Here is a 25831-nt window from a genome sequence, read left to right as displayed (position 1 = left end):
CCGCTATTATCCAGAAGGTGAGGTCAGTATAGGTGCATCAAAGCTGGGACCAAGAGACTGAAAAACAGCTTCTATCTCAAGGCCATCAGACTGTTAAATAGCCATCAATAACACATTAGAGGCTGCTGCCTACATACATAGACTTGAAATCACTGGCCACTTTAATAATGTTTACATATTTTGCATTACTCATCTTATATGTATATACTGTATTCTGTTCTACTGTATCTTAGGTCTGTGCCGATCTGACATTGCTCGTCCATATATTTATACTACCGTTCAAAGTTTAGGGTCACTTAAAAAATGTCCTTGTTTTTGAAAGAAAAGCAAAAAAATTGTCCATTTAAAATAACATGAAATTTATCAGAAATACAGTGTAGACATTGTTAATGTTGTAAATGACTATTGTAGCTGGAAACGGCAGATTTTTAAAAATGGAATATCTACATACAGTAGGCGTACAGAGGCCCATTATCAGCAACCATCACTCCTGTGTTCCAATGACACGTTGTGTTAGCTTATCCAAGTTTATCTTTTTAAAAGGCTAATTGACCATTAGAAAACCATTTTGTAATTATGTTAATACAGCTGAAACATGTTGTTCTGATTAAAGAAGCAATAAAACTGGCCTTCTTTAGACTAGTTGAGTATCTGGAGCATCAGCATTTGTGGGTTCGATTACAGGCTCAAAATAGCCAGAAGCAAAGAACTTTCTTCTGAAACTCATCAGTCTATTCTTGTTCTGAGAAATGAAGGCTAACATAGTCTTCAAACATAGTCTGGGACAGTTGTGGGATGCGATAGATCCTAAATTAATACAACCACTAGTATAAAAAAAGCATTTAAAAAAACGCTTTATGCAATGTGCCGGACATAACAGATCAGAACATTTAGCTTGAAATGTTTCCAAACTATTAGGCTAATTCTTCACATTATAAGCACAGCAATGCGCACATGGTAGTAGGCTATAAGCGGAATGTTCCATTAGCTGAAAACACCATTATCAAAAGTGACCGCAAAAGCAATTATGCATGTAATGCTTTTATTATAAAGGTGCATTTTTGTGATGAAAATGATCTTCCCCAAACTTTACTCAAGCGCTGCTTATGTATGCCAGTTTGCTCTACACCACTTGTAAAGCGGATTAATGAGCTTTATTATATTAAGAAGTTATTTGGCCACTTCAGTTGTGATACAAACCTTGTCAAAACCATATAGGCCTATCAGCTAGACTACATGAGGTGTGCTACTATGAATTGAAAAAGTTGGGGGAAAAAGCATTGTTTCTTATGCTTGGCATCATTCACAAGTGATAATATATAATTCACAAGTGATAGGCTAATATTGTCACCCATCAGACTATTCCTGATTTAATCTTGTCTTTACATATACTAAATAATATGTGTAAAATTTGTTTTGATTCAGAATGGACCATTATCATGCACCTGCATCGAAACGGGCAGCGGGAAAAAATAAATGTCATCTAATCACTTGAATATATCGAATGGAGGACGCTAGGCTAAACTCCTGTTGTAAATACTGTATAAGCAATGTGCTTAATATATATTAGGAAATAAATATAGTAGACCTAGCCTATAGAAAGCTGATGGGATCCTCCTCTTTTTAGTAGATGCCATCACTCTGTTTTCTCGCGCAAATGCATAGCCTATAGAAATGTTGTGCAACATGAGCTCATGGGCTCTCATGAAGTGTTTGATTAGATTTTCGCATTGACGTCAGAGTGATTAGAGGGACAATAGAGTGCTGAGGACCAGGCAGTTAGAAAGTTTGGTAGGCTATTAATCTTGGGGGTAGGTGTCCCGCTAGCGGGATTGAAGCCGACAACATCCGGGGGAAATTGGAGGGCGCGCAATACATTTTTTTTTTGTAATATTAAACATTCATGAACATCTTATATCATTTAAAAGCTTATGTTCTTGTTAATCCAGCTGCATTGTCAGATTTCAAAAAGGCTTCACGGCGAAAGCATACCATGCGATTATCTGAGGACAGCGCCCCACATCAAGATATTTTTCAACCAGCACAGGCTTCACAAAATCACAAATAGCGATTAAATAAATCACTTACCTTTGAAGATCTTCCTCTTTTGTTCAATAAAATGTTTCTTTATATGCCAAAAAGTCAGTTTAATTGGCGCCATTGATTTCAGTAATCCACTCGTTCAAAATGCAGACAAAGGAGTCCAAAAAGCTACCGGTAAACTTTGTCCAAACAAGTCGAACAACGTTTCTATTTAATCCTCAGGTAGTCTAAAATGTAAATAAACTGTAATATTTAACACAGAAAGTACTATGTTCAATAGGAAAGGAAAATTCGTAAGCACACGCCTTCTCCCTCGCACGCCGAAAGACTGATTTGGTCCAGGTGCTCTTCCAACAAAAACACCAAATACTTGTTAGTTTTTCAAAAAAGAACCCTGATACCTTGAATAACCTTGACTGTTGACATCTAGTGGAAGCCATAGGAATTGCAATTTGGGTGACGGACATAGGGGTTTCCAATAGGTTTCCATAATAAGAGCCTGGGAGCTGAAAAAACAAATTCTGGTTGGATTTTCTTGGGATTTTTGCATGCCCTATCAATTCTGTTATAGTCTCAGACATTGTTCTAACAGTTTTAGAAACGTCAGAGTGTTTTCTATCCAATGCTACCAATTACATGCATATCCTGGCTTCTGGGCCTGAGTAACAGGCAGTTTACTTTGGGCACATCAGTCAGGCGGAAATTCAGGATACTGCCCCCTAGCCCTAAGAAGTGACCAGCAGCAGCATCAGAGCTTGGAGAAGCCTAATTACCGTGACTACATGGAATTTGACTGCCTTCATGACTCGTGACCACCAGTGTGGCCGTAATACGGTCACCGCAACAGCCCTATTCATCAATGTTTGCTTCATTCATGTGACTGACCATACTGGGTCATTCTTCTAAACTGAGACCTTGAAACTGCTTCATTCTCAAAACAAGGGTCTGCGCATACTGCCAAATTCCAGATACTGATAGTGAGGATTTGTCACTTGCATGAACACAGAAATTGGTTATTAGAAAAGCACAAACAAAGCATTTTCCGTCAGATTCCCTCCTCTTATCACTCAATCTGTGATAATTATCATTACATTTTATAGGTAAACCTTAGCTTATAGCTTCTCTCATACGGTTCTATACTTTTGAGTAAGGGAAATCAACACATAAAACCAGACACTTCATCATTTCAAACCCTTCATTCTAGGTTGTACAATTCTTCTTGTAAAACCATGGCTTAACACATTTGCTCCATACAGTTACACATATGCTTCATTACACAATTTCATTGATGGATTCTGGCAATGACATTTCCGCTGGAGCTTTTGTCGCTAGTGTCATGTTAATGACAGATCGGTATCTCAATGCATTTCTGGTCTAAAGTACTATAGATTTCGCAGCGTGCAGACCTCCACAGTAATCCCGATACCTCAAAATCAGTTAAGGGCACAGTTGTCCACCCCCCTCTCTCCCGGCACTCATTCTTCTGCCGTTTCAGTTCGTCCCAATGGCACATGTTAAAAGTGGATGGCCCTTGATAATGTCCCGATTTTCTCTCACCTGAGCCGCCACTGTCCTTTACAGTCCATTATGTCTTGTTCATTTTCCTACTAGTACACCAGCAGCATGAGAGAAGTTAGGCACCTGCCTCAGGAAGCCCCTCAAAGGGAAAGACACAGAACCATTGGAAAACATATTTTAAAAAGACTTGGTAGTGGACATTCCATACGTTCTGGAAGAAAGAAAATAAACATCTTAATCGAGTTTACTGCATCTTGTGCAGGAAGTCTTGATAAACCCATGCGCATACAGAATTATACTTCAGACACATCAGATGATACAGTGTCCCGTCAAGCTGAATAGGCACCTTTTTAAAGTAAACAGTCCCAGAGCTCCTCTCTTGTAATCATTGTCATTTTGACCTGTTGCATTCACATACAGTTCTGTACAAACTGTCCCTGGGACATAAACTAGTCAAAATATGAAACCTGCTAGGACCTTCAAAAGGTTGGTGCAGGCTTATCAGCTCAATATTCGTTACTAAAACATTTACTTGGAACTACTTATACTGGACACAGTTCCATGTAATGGAAACAGATGATTGTTTTAGATGACATTACTTACTTAAATCAATGGACACAGTTCTATGTAATGGAAACAGATGATTGTTTTAGATGACATTACTTACTTAAATCAATGGACACAGTTCTATGTAATGGAAACAGATGATTGTTTTAGATGACATTACTTACTTAAATCAATGGACACAGTTCTATGTAATGGAAACAGATGATTGTTTTAGATGACATTACTTACTTAAATCAATGGACACAGTTCTATGTAATGGAAACAGATGATTGTTTTTGATGAAATTACCTTCTTACTTAAACCACTGGTGCTACCCAAACTATAGAACTGAGTAATAATAATTGGAAATTGTCAAAAACGTGTCTTATTCAATTAATTATTCATACCTCTGTCACAAATTTCTCCACTGTGTCCCTTACAGCCTGTTTGAGTTCAGTGTGTACTGGTGGCTATCTATTGTTCCACAGGAAGCTTATCTCTAACCCAAACACCAGACAGCGGCCTCTAATTTAATATCAGTCCCAATGCTCAATCCTTCTGTTCGTCATGTGACCTTGTATTAAAACATTTACTTCTTCAAATTACTAAGACATTGCATTATTAGAGTGCAATCTGAAAGCCAATTACCATTCACTTTGTTACTTTCACTAGTCTTCATATCTGTTTCCCTCAACTTGGACTACCTTCCCAATAGGAAGACCTTCTCAATCTAATACACTCTGATCACACTTTCTGTTTCATACTTATTAAATGTCCATTATTTCAAGATTAACATGTGATTTATAAAATACAGGGTATGGGGTTTATTTCAAAATGTATTACCAGGGTGGTGAAAATCTCATAATAGTTTATAGTTTTATTGGTTACGGGTAAGTTAAGTCCCATACAATGCTTTAACCTTATCTTTATCACATGATCTGTAATGGGACCACCCTGAACATTTCTCAGAATACCTTTTACTTTACACCACTTACGTACATCTACGTGTGGGTGTGCAAGTTGATTATTATTTATATTGTTACTTCATCATCTCCAGTAACCCATTCTAATCAATATTATGTTACTTTATCTATAGTAACCCATTATACATTTGTGTTACATCACAAATTCCTCTACACCAGTGTTCCAGTCATACAGGGGTTTAAATATTCACTCTAGTGTTCGATTTAACAGCATATTCAGAAATAATACTCTCTTCTTTCGTATCTCCATACAGAATCCCTATTTATCATTATACATCTTTAGTTATTCACATCCACACCACCTACAACGATCACAGCGCAGCAGCCCGAGAGGTACACATATCATGTTCTCGAGGAAATGTCAGTGTCCGTGGGCATCAATGAACTTCATTGTTTCCAGCCCTTATCCATCTCAGCTGTTGCCCTCTCAAACTTTTCAATGGCTTCTCGTGTCAGTGCTCACTACATGTAGCTTGATGGGCGGTGGTGTTCACTATATGTATCGTCAACGGTTCCTTATGGTTTCTCGACCACATAGACACTTCTCTTATAAATGCCTACAGACAATTGTCAGTGGAGCCTCCTGCCCTCACTTTAGCCTTCTCCTAAGACTAGCTTGCCGCTACTTCCTATACATTTATAATAACCGTAGATAACGTAATAGATTGGACTCAGCTAACAGAACTGGTTGGAGTACTTATTCAGACACGCACAGTAATCTCCCATATTACCTCTTTCACACCCAAGCTAGTCCCCTGACAGCTTCCATTCACTCAGTACTTAATAGTCTTATTTATCCAAATTCCAATCCCTTTATTATCCTAATTTCACTCCTCTTGTTATCCAAATTTCAATCAGCTTAACACGCCCTTTCACACTCACACAACTTTCACTTAGTACTATTCCCAAACACACTCAGTAATCTCCCTTATTACTCCATGTACCTCTTCAATTATTCTCTTGTCGTTACTTCCTATGCACCATATGTATCTCCTATACATATAGAATAGCACCCTGTGCTATTGTTAGTCACTGCAGACACACAGGACACTTCTCTTATAAATGCCTACAGACAGCTGTCAGCGGGGCTTTCCATGGTACCGTTACTTGCTCTCGCTGTAGTCTTCTCTCTAAGTCTGTCATATGTATCACTACCACGGTTCTTCCATAGTCTCTACAGTCGCCATAGTCTCTACAGTACCTATGCTCTTTATAGTATCTATAGTCTCACGTCTCTATAGTCTCTCAGTGTCTATAATCTTAGAAGTTTATGTAGTCATAAATGCTATGGTCCCTATAGATTCTATAGTCTTGCTGCATACATATAGAATAACAGACGCACTTTCCCACATTCACTCAGTACTTATTATGCACATTTCAATCAGCTTACTATCCGAATTTCAGTCACTTAACTAATATTCCTTAACATCCAAATTTCAATATTTTAATATCCAGATTTCAATCAGCTTAATAGCCATATTTCAATCCTGTTATTATCCCAATTTCAATCATCTTAATACTTTCCACACTCACACAACTTTCACATAAACATTCACTATACTCACACATCTCACATCCACATTCACTTCATGCTATTACTTGACTTAAGACTAGTGGTACCCTCCTCCATTTTTATGTTTCGTTTTATTGATTTTATTATAATTTTTTAACATTTTTATACAAATTCATTTAAATTGACTTACTGAAATTAGTTGCCGTGTCCCTAAATTGTTTGCGGATGTTGTGTCTCCTCCAGGCAGCTCATAGCTTTTGGTCAGATGGGAATTTTCCTCAAGCTTCATAAAATGCGGCATTGGTTTTCCTTGCAGACCCCCACTGGAAAGCTCTGCATGCAGAATCAATCATCCTGATCATTGACGCCAAATTGTCGTGGAAATTACCACCAGGGACAATCAAAGTCAATCTTGAATGAATCATCCTTTATTATCAGCGCGCTGGAGAGGTTCCAACCAACTAATGCACCAAGTACAGATGTCAATCAGGAGCTCCACCTGGGGTAGTCCTGTTAGTTCTCTTATATAGAGACAAGTTATATTTGCAGGATTTAGCTTATTCATCATTCATCATTAAAGTTTGCTTCATTCATGTGACCGACCAATACTGGGTCATGCATGTGAGGAGGGTCGTTCAGTCACTTGCATGAATACAGAAATTGGTTATTAGAAAAGCAAAAACATAAAATGTTCCATCACACTATGATAGGGCAACTATGTAACCATGATAGGACATCTATGTACCCATGATAGGGCTCCTATGTAATTCTGATAGGGCATCTATGTAACTATGATAGAAGCCCTATGTCCAACTAGCTCTCACAGTCTCACGTCAGAATTAGATGTTCATCCATGTTGAAGTTGTTGCAAAGTGTTTAAAGTTAAGTTCAGGCATTAACTCCAAAATCTTAAGTTTAGGCATTAACTCCCAATGGTTAGGTAAGAGTTAAGGTTTGGGATAGGGTTAAAAAAAAATACACAAAATATATTGTATTACTGGATTTTAACTTTCAACCTTTGGAATCAGAGGCAGATGATTACACCCATTTGCCATTCCCATCACAACACCTGAAAAAAACCTACTTGAAGGTAACAGTGCTCACTGTTGCCCCCTAGTGGCTGGTTTCCACGTCATCTCCCGACATCCTCAGACATGGATGGATGTCGAATACTGACTTGTATCATGGGTGACCAGGCTTTCTGTCAGTTTTCCCTGACCTAGGGCCCACACCAAAGTTTCCTGGGGATCGCAGGGCCTTACTTGATTTGACCGTTCCCCCTAACCACCAAAGGACAAGCAACAGCTGCAGAAGAAGTGAAGAGTAGAGGGAGTGCTAGTCACATCAGATCTAGTATTCAAACTCAACAGTGTCAAAGAAATTAATACAGTATATTATGATGTCACTTAACAAATCACGAGGTGGTGCATTAACCTTGATCTCTATCCATGCTGCTCCCTCAGAGGACAAGCAGAAGAAGAAGAAGCAGGGAAAGGAGAAGAGTGCAGGAGAGAGAGAGGGCAGCAAGACCCTGCAGCGCTCCAAGACCTTCGTCAGCCTCCTTTTCAAGAGAGATGCACGGAGAGATATGTCCAGGAACAGAAGAGAGAGAGACACATCACGGGACAGTAGAGAGACAGGGACAGGGGACTCCCACAGGGGTCGATTTAAATCACCCTCCCACCATGCTGACAAAGGTGAGAGGACCAAGATACACTGGCACAACTTTATAGAAAGACACATCCTACATTCACTTGGACAACCACACAAACACATGAATGCATGCATGTTAGCAATCAGACACACAAAAGCACCAGTCCTTCCATCTCAGACTGGAGACCTTCACACCCATATCCCTGTTTAACCCTGACCATAGCCATGATCCTAACCCTGACCATAGCCACGACCCTAACCCTAACCCTAGCTTAATGCCCAGATCCCGGTTCAACCCTAACCATAGCCTCGACCCTAACCCTAGCTTCATGCCCACATCCTGGTTCAACCCTAATCATATATCGACCCTAACCCTAACCCTAACCCTAGCTTCATGCCCACATCCCGGTTTAACTCTAACCATAGCCTCAACCCTAACTCTCAACCACAACCCTAACACTAACCCCACTGTGCAACCCACGGTTTGATACCAGCATAAACAGAAACCCTCTTAAACCTAACCCCACTGGCTATTATACCTCACCCTTACCTCTACCAACTCGCTAGCGTCGCTAAACAGATGTTCCCTAATCACTCTCTAGCATTTTACTACTACTACTACTCACTCAGTAGCTCTGTAATTTTGTGGTTCAGAGAACAAGCACATTTTCTGTCGCTGTGTTATTTGACCAATGTGAACGTTCATTGTGTGATCATGTTGTTCTATATATCCCCGGATATCTGTCCCCCTGACTCCCTAGATAAAGAGAGGGGTCGTCCGTTCCAGCTGCTGACCGCTCCAAGGGAGACCCGTGCTGGGGTGAAGGACAGCAGCCCCCTGCTTCACCCTGAGACCCTGGGACAAGTGGAGAACATGGCCAGGAAACTGCTCAGTCAGGACGAAGTCACTGCAGTCATGAGACACTGTAAGCGGGTGAGTCACTGAGCCAAAATGTCAAACTAAGTGAAACACTGTAAATGGGGCTGTTCTGAGCTGTAATGGCTAATGGAGACATTTTAAGAGTAAATTCTGAACCAAATTGGCAGACAGACACTCAGAGAGGGAAAATGCTGAGCTGTATTGACTGTCATAAGACAATGCAGGTAAGTGAGTTCCTGAAACAAAACAGCATATTGAGTGAGACACTGCAGAGCTACTGAGCCGGAATGGCTGTCTGAAACAGTGCAAGGGCCAATCCAGAAACAATTCCTTGCCCCTCTTCCTAGACCTTACCACTTTGATGTCCGTAGAAATGAAGGAATCAGACATACCCACCACAGAAACAAAAATAACAAAGCAAGAAAATAACATTATTTCAATCAGGCACTTGTGAGTGTAAGTGTGTGTGTGTGTGTGTGTGATGCGGGGCTGGATGCGGGGCGGGATGTCACGAAATGGTCCCTTGAAGTCGTCAGGACATTGAGTCATGGTCCCCTAGAGGTTTTGTCTACAGTAGTTCCCTGTTGGTCCTGGGGTCGTCCCTGAGGACGTTTTTAAGACTTTCTTGGTACGTTGTGTCATGGCCCCCCGAGGACGTTTTGTCTTGTTCCCGGTTTGTCCCGGGTATGTTTTTTCAGGACATTCTTGTAATGTTGTGTCATGGTCCCCTGGAGGTTTTTGTCCAGTTTCTAGTTTGTCCTTGGGACGTCACCTGATGGTCGCAAAGAAACGTCCCCCCCCCCCCCAAAAAAAATGTGTTCTACCCAGGGCACACACACCCTAGTTTCATTATACATCACCCCTTGTTACTGTTCCCAAGCCCATCAAGGCCCTGATTGGTGAACCGTTGATCCAGTCACAGCTCGCTGTCTTTTTACAATGCTAGGGGGACACAGACAGCTTTTAACTTACATATTTGACACACTTGTTTGTTTATTCATACAGTAATTTAATATTATTATTTTATATTCTGAAAACATAGCAACCATGTTCTGTGTATGTTTGACATTGATGGAATATTCTCCTAGCCCTCAGAAAACTAGACACAGGAGTGTTGTTCCCATGAAACATGTCTAACATGTTATATTCTGAGAACAGTCAGTGAATGTTTGGTGTGCGTTTTGTTTGACATTAAGGGAATGTTCTTCTAACTTTAACACCAAAACATGCTAAATAGTTTCTTAGGAGGTTTTAACTAACATACATAGAATGTTCCCCCAACTAACGGAAAACTGGACACTCAAACATCAGGGGAACATTACGGGTAACATAAAAAAAACTTTCTCTCCCTAGAATTGTTAGCTGGGATGAGCCTGTCTAGTGGATTTAAGCAACGTTCGCACGCTTTCTGGCAGCCTTCATGGCAGGGATCAGTTATTTTTGCCTCTGGCGCACAGCTTGAGGAAGATGTTGGTTCCTCTCAGATTCAGACATACCTACCACTTTCGGAGCAGCTAACAGTGAACAGACTGTACCCATAGTACTGTAGACTGATGAGTTTCATGTAAAGTATGGTTTCCTGTGTGTGTCTGAATGTCTGACAATGATTGGTGTGTCCGCCGGCGTCTCAGACAAAAGACAGATTTTCCACGTCATTTACAGATGTAGGATCTTAATTTGAGCCAGTTTGCGAAAAATAATCCTGCAGCAACAGGAAATGTGAATTATTATGTGGATTATAATTAATGGACATTTTTGTAGGGGTTGATACGTACATTTTTCGTTAGGGCAAATCAAGTCTGAAACTCAAATACACTACAAGTTCAATTTCCTATCTGCAACAAAATAGTGATTAAATTAAGATCCAACACCTGTATGTATGACAAGGGTCAAATATCGGCCATCATCTGATCTCGCTCTCCCAGTCTAGTGATATTTTTTGCTATAGACAAAAGGGTTAGTGATATGTGTCTGGTATTGTATGGATGTTTTTAAATAAACAATGCTTCTGATGGAGCTCCTCTCTTTCTCTCTCTATCCGTCACACTCACTCGCTCTACTCCTCACACCAAAATGATCAACTCCTCAGATTTTCCTTCAGAACTCTGCATAAGCTATCAGGGTGGCATCATCTGTACCTTGTCTCAAATCCACACACGTGCATAGGGGGTAGAGGGAAGGGAATATGGGCTTGACCTAGGGGTACATTTTTTAAGATGAATACTGTGAATCTTCTCTCACCTGTCCAGTTGTTTCAGATGTAGGAAAGGAAAACAACATTATTTATTATAGACTATTAAGATGAACCCTCTCTCTTTCTCTCTCTCTGTATCAGTTTATGTTGGCGTGTGTGGTGGAGGATCTAGTACACCCTCTACTGGCCATACTGGACCGACCTGAGAAACTACTACTGATACGAGAGATCAGGTGTGTGTGTGTGCGCGCGTGTGTCCGTCCATGCGTGTGTTTACATGTGGGATGTTTGTGTGTGTGTGCTATATGCTAGTGTGGTTAATGCACTCCATGGTGTGTCACTACTACTGATACGACAAAGCAGGCGTGTGTGTGTGTCTGCGTGTGTAGTTCCTCTCACCAAGCCTCTCTCTGTCTCTTTCCAGGATGCTGATCCCTCCTACAGAGATGGGCCGTTTTGACAGTATTGTCATGCCCTTTGAACTGGAGGCCTACGACATACTGAAGAGCCGCTCATGTAAGAACATCAAAAATATCCGGGGCTCCAGTCTGTTTCTGCTCTAGTGCTAACTCCTTATAGAAGAGGCAGGTGGCAGCGGGAGGAGGTAGGGAACTGGTCTGTCTGCCCAATATAAAGGATCAAAATTGGCAGAGGAACAAAAATAGCATAAATAGGAAAGTACAGTTGAATACATTTAGGTTGGAGTCATTAAAACTCGTTTTTCAACCACTCCACAAATTTCTTGTTAACAAACTATAGTTTTGGCAAGTCGGTTAGGACACTTACTTTGTGCATGACACAAGTAATTTTTCCAACAATTGTTTACAGACAAATTATTTTACTTATAATTCACTTTATCACAATTCCAGTGAGTCAGAAGTTTACATACACTAAGTTGGCTGTGCCTTTAAACAGCTTGGAAAATTCCAGAAAATGATGTCATGGCTTTAGAAGCTTCTGATAGGCTAATTGACATCATTTGAGTCAATTGGAGGTGTACGTGTGGATGTATTTCAAGGCCTACCTTCAAACTCAGTGCCTCTTTGCTTGACATCATGGGAAAATCAAAAGAAATCAGCTAAGACCTCAGAAAAAACATAGTAGACCTCCACGAGTCTGGTTCATCCTTGTGAGCAATTTCCAAACGCCTGAAGGTACCACGTTCATCTGTACAAACAATAGTACGCAAGTATAAACACCATGGGACCATGCAGCCCTCGTACCGCTCAGGAAGGAGACGCGTTCTGTCTCCTAGAGATGAACGCACTTTGGTGCGAAAAGTGCAAATCAATCCCAGAACAACAGCAAAGGACCTTGTGAAGATGCTGGATGCTGAAAACGAGTCCTATATCGACATAACCTGAAAGGCTGCTCAGCAAGGAAGAAGCCACCGCTCCAAACCTGCCATAAAAAAGACCGCAACGGTTTGCAACTGCACATGGGGACAAATATCATACTTTTTGGAGAAATGTCTGATGAAACAAAAATAGAACTGTTTGGCCATAATGACCATTGTTATGTTTGGAGGAAAAGGGGGAAGCTTGCAAGCCGAAGAACACCATCCCAACCGTGAAGCATGGGGGTGGCAGCATCATGTTGTGGGGGTGCTTTGCTGCAGGAGGGACTGGTGCACTTCACAAAATAGATGGCATCATGAGGGAGGAAAATTATGTGGATATATTGAAGCAATATCTCAAGACATCAGTCAGGAAGTTAAAGCTTGGTTGCAAATGGGTCTTCCAAATGGACAATGACCCAAAGCATACTTCCAAAGCTGTGGCAAAATGGCTTAAGGACAACAAAGTCAAGGTATCGGAGTGGCCATCACAAAGCCCTGACCTCAATCCCATAGAAAAAAAACTGAAAAAGCATGTGTGAGCAAGGAGGCCTACAAACCTGACTCAGTTACACCAGCTCTGTCAGGAGGAATGGGCCAAAATTCACCCAACTTATTGTGGGAAGCTTGTGGAAGGCTACCCGAAACGTTTGACCCAAGTTAAACAATTTAAAGGTAATGCTACCAAATACTAATTGAGTGTATGTAAACTTCTGACTCACTAGGAATGTGATGCCACCAAAAAAAATGCAATATTTGGGGCATGCAACCATCGCAGCTCTGCAGATTTTGTTGCGAGGATACAGAATCAATATACCATTTGTTCTGGTATTGCCCTCAGATAGCCTGTTTCTGGACTCAGGTTCAGGAATGGCTAAAAAAGCATAACATTATTCTAAAATTGACCCTAGAAATAGCATTGTTGGAAGATCTGGAGAGACTTGGTCAGTCAATTGCTAATATACTAATACTCTTAATAACCTGTGGATTCTATTCGATTAGATACATTCAAATTGTATGTTAAACATCACAGCATAGTTGAAAGATACAGTATATGGCGCGTAGAAATCAGAAGAGGGTGGCCAGCAGAGATGGGTGGGATGGGCAGAGGGAAGCTGGGGGTTGGGATGTGGAACTGGAGACAAGTGGGAGTGGAGTTTCTGGGTGGGGGATAAAATGACGGTCAAAGACAAATGTCAAAATAAGTTTTGAATGACTGTTACATCCAATGCCTGTTTGCATCAGGCTGAGGTACAAGCAGGTGCTTGTACGCGTGTGAATGCACATGTGTGCATTCAAACGCACACGTGCACACACTAGGACACATACACACATGTAAATAGTGCCACACTTGCACTCAAACACATACAGTTGGCCTTGCTGTTTTGTTTTTTGTTGTCCTTGATGTCTTTTGTTTGTTTGCATTGTTGTTTTCCTTAATTGTTGTCTTTTGTTCATTTTGTTGGTGCATTGGTGGACAGTGGCTTGGTGGTGGGAAGGAGTTGGGGGGGAGTAGAGGGAGTTTTTTGGGGGGGGGGGGGGTAATGTTTTGTATTCTAGTATTGTATGTTCATATCTTTGTTGTGTTCTCGTCCTCAGTGAGGTCTCCTGTCCTGCGCTCTCCTCGCAGTGGAACCCCTCGACGACACCTCATCACCCCCATACCAGGTCTCTCTCTCTGTCGTGTGTGTGTGTGTGTGTGTATATAATGCCCCCTCATTCCCCCCTCCCTCCCTCTCTCTCTCTCTCTCCGCCCAATCTCTTTCTCTAACCGCTCTCCTCTGCTATTATATAACCAGAGAACTTATCCTCTTCCTCCTCATCTCTTCCTGTGTCTCTTCTTCTCCTCTTTTCATATCTCCTCTCACCTCCCTCTTTTTCCAGTACATCTCATTCCTGTCTGACGGAAACACCTGCTCAATATCCAATATCCATTTCATACACATGCAGCACACACACAGGGCCGGCCCTAGAGTTTTGGTGGTCCCTAAACAAAATGTTGTTAGGGGGCCCCCCACCTCGAGGTCAAAACCTTTTAGTGGCCCCCGTCTTGACGGTAGAAAGAAAAAAAAGTATGTTTTAGAGTTAATTTCCAGTAATTCAACACATTTTGCAATGAGGTGCAGAGAAAATGTTGCAGTTTCAGAGCAAGTTTGCTGCAATTTTACACATTTTGCCATGGGTCTGTGGGACAAATTCATGACAGATAATTTCCTGCAATTCTACACATTTTGGCAAGGGCCGGAGAGAAGATTTAGATATATTCTAACAAATTTCTTGCAATTCTACACATTTTGCCATACCCTATGCCATATTAATATGATATTTGCATGAGAGTGACTACCAAAATCAATGGGGGACCCCTGGAGGTCAAGGCCCCTGGGCATGTGCTCTTCGTGCCTGGTTGATAACTCAGCCATGATTACTACAAGTTTAGATGGCTAGCTAAACTAACTGACTAAACATGTTAGCTGACATGCATGGGCTAATTGAGTGACTGCCAGTGACTGACATAACAAAAGAAAAATGGCTGATGCACAACAACATTTTGAAATTGCACATTGTCTATTCTACTACTATAACCTTTTAACAGTAAGACCCCAACTGAGCTCTTGAGACCCCGACTAAGCCGGGGGCCCTAAGCAACCGCTTATGTCGCTTAGGCCCAGCCCCGGCACTACACACCACACACACACACACACACACACACACACACACACACACACACACACACACACACACACACACACACACACACACACACACAGGCCTATGTCAGATGACTTCAGTAGGAAGGCTTGTATTATGTCTCTGTGAGAAACACAAAAGCCAGAGAGGAGCAGTGCTAAGTCATAGACATGCGTGGGCTGACTGCATGGAGCCTTTGAAGCCTTTCTCAAACTAGACCAATTCAAGAGTCAGACACAGTGCATGTGTGTGTGCATACCTTAAAAGCTTCTCAAACTCTCTCTCCATTCAAGAGTAAAAAAACACAGAGCGAAGGCATTTTCTACCGCCCCCACAGAAGTAAATGACCCCAGCCATCTAGCACTCAGAGGTGAGGGGTTAAGGGGTTGAAAGGTCAGCTGACTCCACCAGGGTGGAAGAAAACGGACATGTCAAACACAGCCAGTGAGTTCTGACAGGTCAGGGTGATGACCTCCGATAGAGATATGCAGATTGGGCCCTTTGGTGAATGGACTCCATTTTGTAAACTCCCACTCAGTGTCACTGCCAAACAGACGGTTGACCAGTGCTAGGAAGGTTTAGAATATTGGTACAATACAGTGGGTCTTCTGGGGTTAAAGGGAATGAGCGAGTGTCTGTGTGTGTGTTAATATGTGTGTGATAACATGCATATCTCCTCTCCAGACTACCATGGTGGTTTCCAGCTTCAGCCAGCCAAGGACTTGGGGAGAGACCGTCAGCTGATGGAAGACCTAGAGAGACTACGTGTGTCTGGCCTCCAGGATGGTCTCCTGCCCCCTTCCCGTGCTTTCACCCCCCTCTTGGATGTCCCCGTGGACAGCTACACCCACCACACCCCACGCTCACGCTCTCCGAGCCCCTCACCCCCCAACTGGCTCCTCACAGAATCCTCACACACTACCAGACGCCAACCCCAAACCAACCACTCTCCCCATAGGCGAGACAATGGTTTGTCCTGGCCCCGGCACTATGATGAGACCTCATTGCTGTCGGAAGATACCACTCCTGAGCGGGGGCGGTTGCCGGTGAGGAACGAACATAATGGAAGGGTCAGGAGGGACCAATGGGAGGGCGGCTCTGAGAGGAAGGGAGGGATGGCCGAGGGGTATATGGAGGTGAGAGTACACTTACCCCCCAGGAACATTCAACCCACCCTGGCTCAGGTGCTTGAGCCCCCCCCAAAGGACCGAAGCCCCTCGACAGGGAGGGAGAGGGGGGGACAAGGGCAGAGAGGGAAGGTGAAGCAAGTGAACAGACTTTCGCCGGGACGGTCGCAGAATGGTCACCATGGAAACGCAACACCTGTAGCCATTCAGGAGTATGAGATCACCACGGTGACCATCTCCAAAACGAAACAGTCTCTGGGTGAGTAGGCCTATTCGAGAGTCGCCAACTAATCTGCAGCCTGCTAGTACTCTACCTTACCAGTAGAGATCAGTGTTATTACATAACAATGGCCCTGTATAAAATAAACCCCTTGTAAGGCTGTTTACAAAGTGTAACACATCTGATTCAACTGTCTTTTTTTTGTTCTATTTTTACATATATTTTATTGGATATCCCCCCAGCTCTACAGTCAACAAATGCAATAAATTCAATAAATTTGGCACTTTACAAAACAAAAGCAGTTCATACGTTCTCATAGATCATCACATAGTGTTAAAATCCCATAATATTGGAAGGGAAGGTGCACATTTTCTACGATTGACATAAATGCTCAAGCATATACTCACACATACTATACATGTACTTACACTGCTTTCAGATAGTATTCATACCCTTTGACTTATACCACATTTTGGTGTTAGTCTGAAAAAAACATGTAATAGATTTTTTTCTCATCAATCTACACACAATACCCTATAATGACAAAGCAGATACAGGTTTTAAGACATTTTTGCAAATGTATTACAAAAAACCCCAGATACTTTATTAACATAAGTATTCAGACCCTTTGCTATGAGACTCGACATTGAGATCAGGTGCATCCTGTTTCCATTGATCATCCTTGAGATGTTTCTACAACTTGATTGGAGTCCACCTGCGGTAAATTCAATTGATTGGACATGATTTGGAAAGGCACACACCTTTCTATATAAGGTCCCACAGTTGACAGTGCATGTTAGAGCAAAAACCAAGCCATGATGTCGACTGAATTGTCCATAGAGCTCTGAGACAGGATTGTGTCGAGTCACAGATCTGGGGAAGGGTACCAACGCATTTCTGCAGCAATGAAGGTCCCCAAGAAAACAATGGACTCCAGACCATGAGAAACAAGATTCTTTGGTCTGATGAAACCAAGATTGAACTCTTTGGCCTGAATGCCAAGCAGCACGTCTGGAGGAAACCCGGCACCATCCCTACAGTGAAGCATGATGGTGGCAGCATCATGCTGTGGGGATATTTTTCAGTGGCAGGAACTGGGAGAATAGTCAGGATCGAGGGAAAGATGAACGGAGCAAAGTAGAGAGAGATCCTTGATGAAAACCTGCTCCAGAGCGCTCAGGACCTCTGACTGGGGCAAAGGTTCACCTTCCAACAGGATAATGACCCTAAGCACACAGCCAAGACAACGCAGGAGTGGCTTTGGGACAAGTCTCTGAATGTCCTTTTGTGGCCCAGCCAGAGCCCGGACTTGAACCTGATCGAACATCTCTGGAGAGACCTGAAAATAGCGGCGCAGCAACGCTCCCCATCCAACCTGACAGAGCTTGAGAGGATCTGCAGAGAAGAATGGGAGAAACTCCCCAAATATAGGTGTGCCAAGCTTGTAGCGCCATTCCCAAGAAGATTTGAGGCTGTAATCGCTGCCAAAGGTGCTTCGACAAAGTAAAGGGTCTGAATACTTATGTAAATGTGATATTTCCTTTTTTTATATATACATTTGCAAAAATGTCAATCGGTTTTTGCTTTGTCATTATTGGTTATTGTGAGTAGATTGATAAGAAACTATTTAATACATTTTAGAATAAGGCTATAATGTAACAAAATGTGAAAAAAGTCAAGGGGTCTGAATACTTTCCGAATGCACCGTAAGCATTCACACCCCTGAGTCAATAGATGTTATAATAACCTTTGGCAGTGATTACAGCTGTAAGTCTGTCTTGGTCTCTAAGAACTTTGCACACCTGGATTGTACAATATTGGCACATTATTATTTTCCAAATTCTTCAAGCTCTGTCAGTTGGAATGTTAGCCATTTTCAAGTCTTTCTATTGATTTTAAAGCTGATTTAATTCAAAATTGTAACTAGGCCACTCATGAGCATTCAATGTTGTCTTGGTAAGCAACTCCAATGTATATTTGATATTGTCTTTTAGATTATTGTCCTGCTAAATGGTGTATTTGTCTCTCAGTATCTACTGAAAAGCAGGCTGAATCAGGTTTTCATCTAGGATTCTGCCTTTGCTTAGTGCTATTCTGTGTATTTTTATCCTAAAAACTCCCTAGTCCTTGCCGATGACAAGCACACGCATAACACGATGCAGCCACCACCATGCTTGAAAATATGAAGAGTGGTACAGTTCTTAGTGATGTGTTGTTGGATTGACCCCAAACATAACTCTTTGTATTCAGGACACATTTCTTTGCCGTTTTAGTTTAGTGCCTTATTGCAAACAGGATGCATGTTGTTTAATATTGTTATTTTGTACAGGCTTCCTTCTTTTCACTCTGTCATTTACGTTAGTATTGTGGAGAAACTACAATGTCATTGATCCATCTTAGCCTACAATTTCCACGCTGCTGCGGAAATCTAATTAACATAATACAACATTCCCCATCAAAGTCTGTCTGTTTAACCTAGAAATATCAATCCACCACAACCGCCGATATCGCCCTTCTGCAACTGCGGTGAACGGTGGCAGAGCTACAGCGGTATTTGTCAGACCATGAGACTTCCTGAAAATCAGTCTTCTCCCAAAAACGTTGGTTTGACAAGTCTTGTCTGAAGTCGGTACAGCCTCTTCTGCCAACTTCTGTCTACAGCTTCCAAACGGTTTGGGCTACACACTAATATGACCCCTCTGTGGAAACCTGAGAGACTCTGTTTTGCTCTAGGACTGAAGGTCCCCGGTACCAGTAAAAAAAATGAATGGAAGTATATATGGAGATAGTTTAATGCAAAAAATAAAGGGATAAATACATGTAAAAAAATTATTTATTATCTCTCAGATTTTCTTATAAACTCAGCAAGAAAAGAAACGTCCCTTTTTCAGGACCCTGTCTTTCAAAGATAATTAGTAAAAATCCAAATAACTTCACAGATCTTCATTGTAAAGGGTTTAAACACTGTTTCCCATGCTTGTTCAATGAACCATAAACAATTAATGAACATGCACCTGTGGAATGGTCGTTAAGACATTAACAGCTTACAGACAGGAGGCAATTAAGGTCACAGTTATGAAAACTTAAGACACTAAAGTGGCCTTTCTACTGACTCTGAAAAACACCAAAAGTAAGATGCCCAGGGTCCCTGCTCATCTGCGTGAACGTGCCCTAGGCATGCTGCAAGGAGGCATGAGGACTGCAGATGTGGCCAGGGCAATAAATTGCAATGTGCATACTGTTAGACAGCGCTACAGGGAGACAGGATGGACAGCTGATCATCCTCGCAGTGGTAGACCACGTGTAACAACACCTGCACAGGATCGGTACATCTGAACATCACACCTGCGGGACAGGTACAGGATGGCAACAACAACTGCCTGAGTTACACCAGGAACGCACAATCCCTCCATCAGTGCTCAGACTGTCCGCAATAGGCTGAGAGAGGCTGGACTGAGGGCTTGTAGGCCTGTCGTAAGGCAGGTCCTCACCAGACATCACCGGCAATAACGTCGCCTATGGGCACAAACCCACCGTCGCTGGACCAGACAGGACTGGAAAAAAGTGCTCTTCACTGACAAGTTGCGGTTTTGTCTCACCAGGGGTGATGGTCGGATTCGCGTTTATCGTCGAAGGAATGAGCATTACACCGAGGCCTGTGCTCTGGAGCGGGATCGATTTGGAGGTGGAGGGTCCGTCATGGTCTGGGGCGGTGTGTCACAGCATCATCGGACTGATCTTGTTGTCATTGCATGCAATCTCAACGCTGTGCGTTACAGGGAAGACATCCTCCTCCCTCATGTGGTACCCTTCCTGCAGGCTCATCCTGACGTGACCCTCCAGCATGACAATGCCACCAGCCATATTGCTCGTTCTGTGTCTGTGATTTCCTGCAAGACAGGAATGTCAGTGTTGTGCCATGGCCAGCGAAGAGCCTGGATCTCATGTCTGGGGCCTGTTGGATCGGAGGGTGAGGGCTAGGGCCATTCCCCCCAGAAATGTCCGGGAACTTGCAGGTGCCTTGGTGGAAGAGTGGGGCAACATCTCACAGCAAGAACTCTGGTGCAGTCCATGAGGTCACACCAGGTCACACCAGTTACTGACTTACTTTTGATTTTGACCCCCCCCCCTTTGTTCAGGAAGACATTATTACATTTCTGTTAGTTACATGTCTGTGGAGCTTGTTCAGGTTATGTCTCAGTTGTTGAATCTTGTTATGTTCATACAAATATTTACACATGTTAAGTTTGCTGAAAATAAACACAGTTGACAGTGAGAGGACGTTTCTTTTTTTGCTGAGTTTATTTCACATGGTGAAATCTCTGAGCGGGTTCCTTCCTCTCCAGCAACTGAGTTAGGAAGGACGTCTGTATCGTTGTAGTGACTGGGCGTATTGATACACCATCCAAAGTGTAATTAATAACTTCACCATGCTCAAATGGATATTCAATGTCTGCTTACATTTTTTAAATGAATTTGTAAAAATGTCCAAAAACATGAATCTACTTTGACATTATCGGGTGTTGTGTGTAAGCCAGTGAAACCAAATCGCCGTTTTAAATTCAAGCTGTAACACAACAAAATGTGAAAAACTCAAGGGTTGTGAATACTTCCTGAAGGCACTGTAAATACCCCTATAAATACATCAACTAAGTCTTGACTGAAGACTAGGATTACTAGTTGATTGGCTGGAGCAAAAGCCTGCACCTACACCGTCCCTTTGTGGATAAACTCTCTATCTCTGCTCTACAGGTATCAGTATCTCAGGTGGGATGGAGTCCAAGGTGCAGCCTGTGATCAAGATAGAGAAGATCTTTCCAGGAGGAGCTGCCTCTACCAGTGATGTTCTGAAGGTAAGCTTCTTTAAGAGCTCACTGCAATATTAGGGCAGCTCATGTTTTAATCAGAACTGAGCCCGATGAAACAGGGTGACGTGTTTAGCAGTTTTGGTCTGTGACATTTGTAAACGGCACTCTAGTTTAGTTTGGTATTTTGTGTGTGTGTGTGTGTGTTTTTTATATCTCCAGAATGACTGATGAGGTACAGGTAATTTACCTCATCAGTCGGGCTGGGCCAGGTAATGTATGGGTAATATGACTCAGCCAGAGTGTATTAATAGAAGGGAAGAGATACTGAATGAAGCAGGGGGATGAGGTCAGAGGTTAGAGGTTGCAGTGTGGTGAAGGGGGTAATGTCTGAGACGGCCCTACCGTAGCGATCTCTAGATACTAGGTCGAAGTTTCAAAATCAGGTGTTGCTGCCGTGAGCCTATCAGGTGACAGCACTTCCCAGGTTCGATAGGGCCATGACTCGAGTGTCAAACACTCTGCAGATCTGGTGTCGGCTAAGCCTTTCAGTTTCCATGAACTTCCCCTCCGAGTCCCCCTCTCTCTCGCTCTCTCTCTCACACACACACACATACACACGCACTGACATGCATGCACACAAAAATGTGACAGAGACCTTCGTGAAGGAGAGGAAGGGAAGGACAAGGCGGGAGAGAATTGTTTGGGAAAGAGAGAGACAGACCGATATAGACGGAGCTAGACGTGGTTGGTTTGCTCCAGCCCCTTAATTCCTTGGCATAGCCTGATAGCCTGTCCCTAACTTGTGTGTATCTGTATCTTTTGTCAAAATTGACTTTTTGTAGCAGGTTAGGAGAACTTATGCAGCAGGTTAGGAGCATTAACATAGCAGGTTAAGATAATTATATTATCCTTTTTAAAATGGTTAGGGTTAGCTAATATGCAACTACTTTTTTGTAGTTCACAGTTTGTCCCAGGATGTTTTTAGGATGTTCTTGGAACGTTGTGTCATGGTCCCCTGAACGTTCTTGAGACGTTGTGTCATTGTCCCCTGGAGGTTTTTGCCACGTGATGGTCCCTGGTGTAACAAACCACTGTAATTAAAGAAATGAAATGGCATGGGGGTTTTAAGGTAAGCTGTTCAGCTAAAATAGTGTAAAAATCTTTTATCAATGAACGCACAACCTCTAGATTTGGGGTATGCTGATCTTTCTGCTGCACCACAAAGTCTGTAGAAGTTCAGAGGTACTCTACACATTCAGCCCCTATAATACATCTCTGCACTTAGCAAAAAAGTGCCATCTGCTTTATAGTTATCATTTAAACTGACATTTGTGTCATTGATTTAATTGACTTATTTCAGCAATTTGAGTTTGTGTTTTTTGTATAGTTGTCCAATGTTGGTGGGGCGTGTCATTTTGTGCTAATGTTACACCTGAATTGGAATGCCGTGAACCAAGAGGTTGTGAGTTCAAATCCTAGTTGAGGACATGTTAAGTAATAATTGCTGTTGGAATAAACATACACAATTTAATCATGTATTTTAACGTGTGTCAATTATGTAAGTAGAAAACAGTATGTTAAAAGCACTCTGGTTCACCAATCAGGGCCTTGATGGGCTTGGCAACAGTAGCAAGGGGTGATGTGTAATGAAACTAGCTTGCGCGTGGAGGACGACGGCGTTTCTTTGAGACCATCAGGTGATGTCCATGGGACAAACCGGGAACTAGACAAAAACATCCATTGGACCATGACATAATGTCCTAAGAACGTCCTAAAAACTTCCTTGGGGACATCTCGGGACCAACCGGGAACTAGACAAAACATTTAGGGGACCATGAAACAATGTCTTGACGACTTTAGGAGACAATTTTGTGACATCCTGGGGACATCCTAACAACTGATTATTGTTTGCAGGGTGTGTACTCAACTGTACTCTAAAAACTAGATGATTATACCATTTAACCTGTCCTAGTGTTCTGGTGTTGCTCTCTCCAGAAATATGGCCTGGAGTCTGGACAGTGATCCACTACCACCACTGCCTAGAAATTAAGAGCAATGCACATAGCTGAATAATCCACATGAATAGGTTTAAAGTATAAAAATAACTAACTATTTGTAATTTCGATACTGTATTTGTAATGTCAAACCAGACTACAATAGAGAGATCTAATTCAGTAGGGAGGACCATTTAGTGGATGATGACTGTTGGTTAGAGAGAGAGGAAGCCTCAAAAATAACATCCATAAATGTTTACCAAAGAGGATGAATGACATTATGTCTAATATTCAGAATTACTTGTATTAATCTGCTCTTTAGTTAAATGGATCAAAACATTTTGATACTGGCATCACGGGAGGAAGGGCATGAATGTTTTGGGTCAATAAACACGATCAGATATTTTGTTGAACAACATTTTCATGAGGGGAGATATTCCAGCAGGTGCCCTGGTTTGGGTAAGATACCTTGTAGTCTCACATACCTCTGGCTTTGTGATTGTGTTGTAGCCATTCAGTGGGTTTGTGTTGTGAGTGTCAGCCAGGTGCATCCTCGGTGTGCACTGATGACATCACAGGAACTTCCTCTCCTCGAGGTTCTAGAACTCGGCAGTACTCTGTTCTCTTCCTGCAGGAAACAATGCAGGGGGAGGCATTAAGTGTGGTTGGTGTGTGTGTTTTCAACATAACCTTGAGCTTCATCTACTGGGATATGAGTATGGAGATTAGAGAAAAAGACGCTAAGTGGGAGCCGAGGTCAATGCACAGTAAGCATGTGTATGCCTATGTGTGTGTATCACCTCTAACCCGTATTTGTGTATGGTTTGTGTGTGTGTGTGTGTGTGTTTTGTCTATGCATGCATATGTGTGTGTGTGTGTATGTGTGTGTTTCTCTCTTTGTGTGTGTGTCTCTCCAGGCTGGGTATGAGCTGGTGTCGGTGGACGGTGAGTCTCTGCAGCGTGTGACCCATCTTCATGCGGTGGACGTAATTCGCCGGGCATTCAGCAACAAGGCCAAAGACTCCATGGTGTTCATCGTCAAGGTCCCCAAGAGCCCTGCTGACTAGCCCACTGTCAGGCTTACACAAATACTACAACCTCAGTACTACAGGCCTGTCAAAAAGGATGCTCCGAGGTGCAGTTCACCAACCCACTTTGTCTGGAAATGGAAATGAATGAAATGCTGGTGTTCAAACCAGAACGTTGTCAGATCTGACATCAAGTATGTGGATTTACAGAAGATGAGGATTCGTCTGATGCAGATGGTTCGGAATGGAAGGGAATGGTCTACTCACAGAGAAGAGGAAGGTACCTCTTACACTGACCAATACGCTTGCTTCTCCTCTAGGGCAAAAGGGACAATGATTCCATAGAAAACAGGAAATACTGCTAAAACAAAAATTGGTAACGTGACATGTTATGTTGTAACTGCAGTCGACATGTGGGTCTACTGTGCCTACTTTGAGTATAATAATGTGATAAATAATATTTATCAAAGATAGACTGGATTATATGTATCCCTTTTGTTATATTAACTTATATTGTTAGCTAGAGTTGTTAGGAGTCAGCAGCTATAGCAATCATATTAATATAATGTACTGTAGGTAACTTCAAGGGAAGGAAACTTTATTTTGTGGAAGCAGAGAAAAAAAACATGCAGGCACGCAGACTCACTCACTCACTCACCAACCCACACTCTCACCACTCGCACGCATAACCCCCCCTATACACACAGTTCCAGGGACCATTTCAGTCCACCGGGGTCCTGTCAGAGAGAGAGAGAGATTACTGTGTCCAACGTCATGAGATTTATAGTCCAGATTAAGCCTCTGTATTATAGTTGTGGTTTAGTGGATGTCTAGGGGATCAGTACAAATTGCAGCTCTGTTTAAAACTGTATTTCTGGCAAACAGAGTTCATGTTTCTGGAGCAGGATGCCACTTTAGATGCTTGATTACATAGGCTTGTGGACTGAGCCTGAACAGACATGTGGAGGAGATGGAGGAAAACCTAAATGATGTACAGGATGTGAGGACCAGTGGCTTAAACTAAGGCTGGAGGGAGAGAAGTTGGGAGAGAGGCAGAGGGGCTAGGGCGAAGAGAGAAAGGGTGGGAGAGAGGGACTCTCTGGGCCAGGGAAAGAAGGGCTGGCACGACAGGAGGTTGGTGGTAATGACTGGAGCGGAATAGGTGAAATGGTATGAAATACATGGTTTCCATGCGTTTCATGCCATTCCATTGGCTCTGTTCCAGACAATATGAGTCGTCCTCCCCTCACCAGCCTGGCACAGGAACAGAGGGGCAGGGAGAGAGGGGGTAAGACTGGGA

General features: G+C 42.5%; 1 protein-coding gene across 1 annotated transcript in view; it reads left to right on the top strand.

Moving 5' to 3' along the window:
- Positions 1-24570, top strand: part of LOC120045952 (PDZ domain-containing protein 7-like) — a 56642-nt gene extending 32072 nt beyond the window's left edge. The window contains exons 8-16 of the mRNA XM_038990876.1: positions 8067-8300; positions 8540-8545; positions 9018-9190; positions 11472-11563; positions 11755-11846; positions 14266-14334; positions 16039-16740; positions 21454-21554; positions 24421-24570. Coding sequence (XP_038846804.1) covers positions 8067-8300; positions 8540-8545; positions 9018-9190; positions 11472-11563; positions 11755-11846; positions 14266-14334; positions 16039-16740; positions 21454-21554; positions 24421-24570 — 1619 coding nt within the window. The remainder of the gene's footprint in view (positions 1-8066; positions 8301-8539; positions 8546-9017; positions 9191-11471; positions 11564-11754; positions 11847-14265; positions 14335-16038; positions 16741-21453; positions 21555-24420) is intronic.
- The last annotated feature ends 1261 nt before the right edge of the window (positions 24571-25831 follow it).

Source organism: Salvelinus namaycush, chromosome 4, assembly GCF_016432855.1.
Source record: "Salvelinus namaycush isolate Seneca chromosome 4, SaNama_1.0, whole genome shotgun sequence".
Classification (NCBI taxonomy): domain Eukaryota; kingdom Metazoa; phylum Chordata; class Actinopteri; order Salmoniformes; family Salmonidae; genus Salvelinus; species Salvelinus namaycush.
The sequence above is the reverse complement of the archived record's forward strand: the minus strand, read 5'-3'. Positions and strand labels throughout refer to the sequence as shown.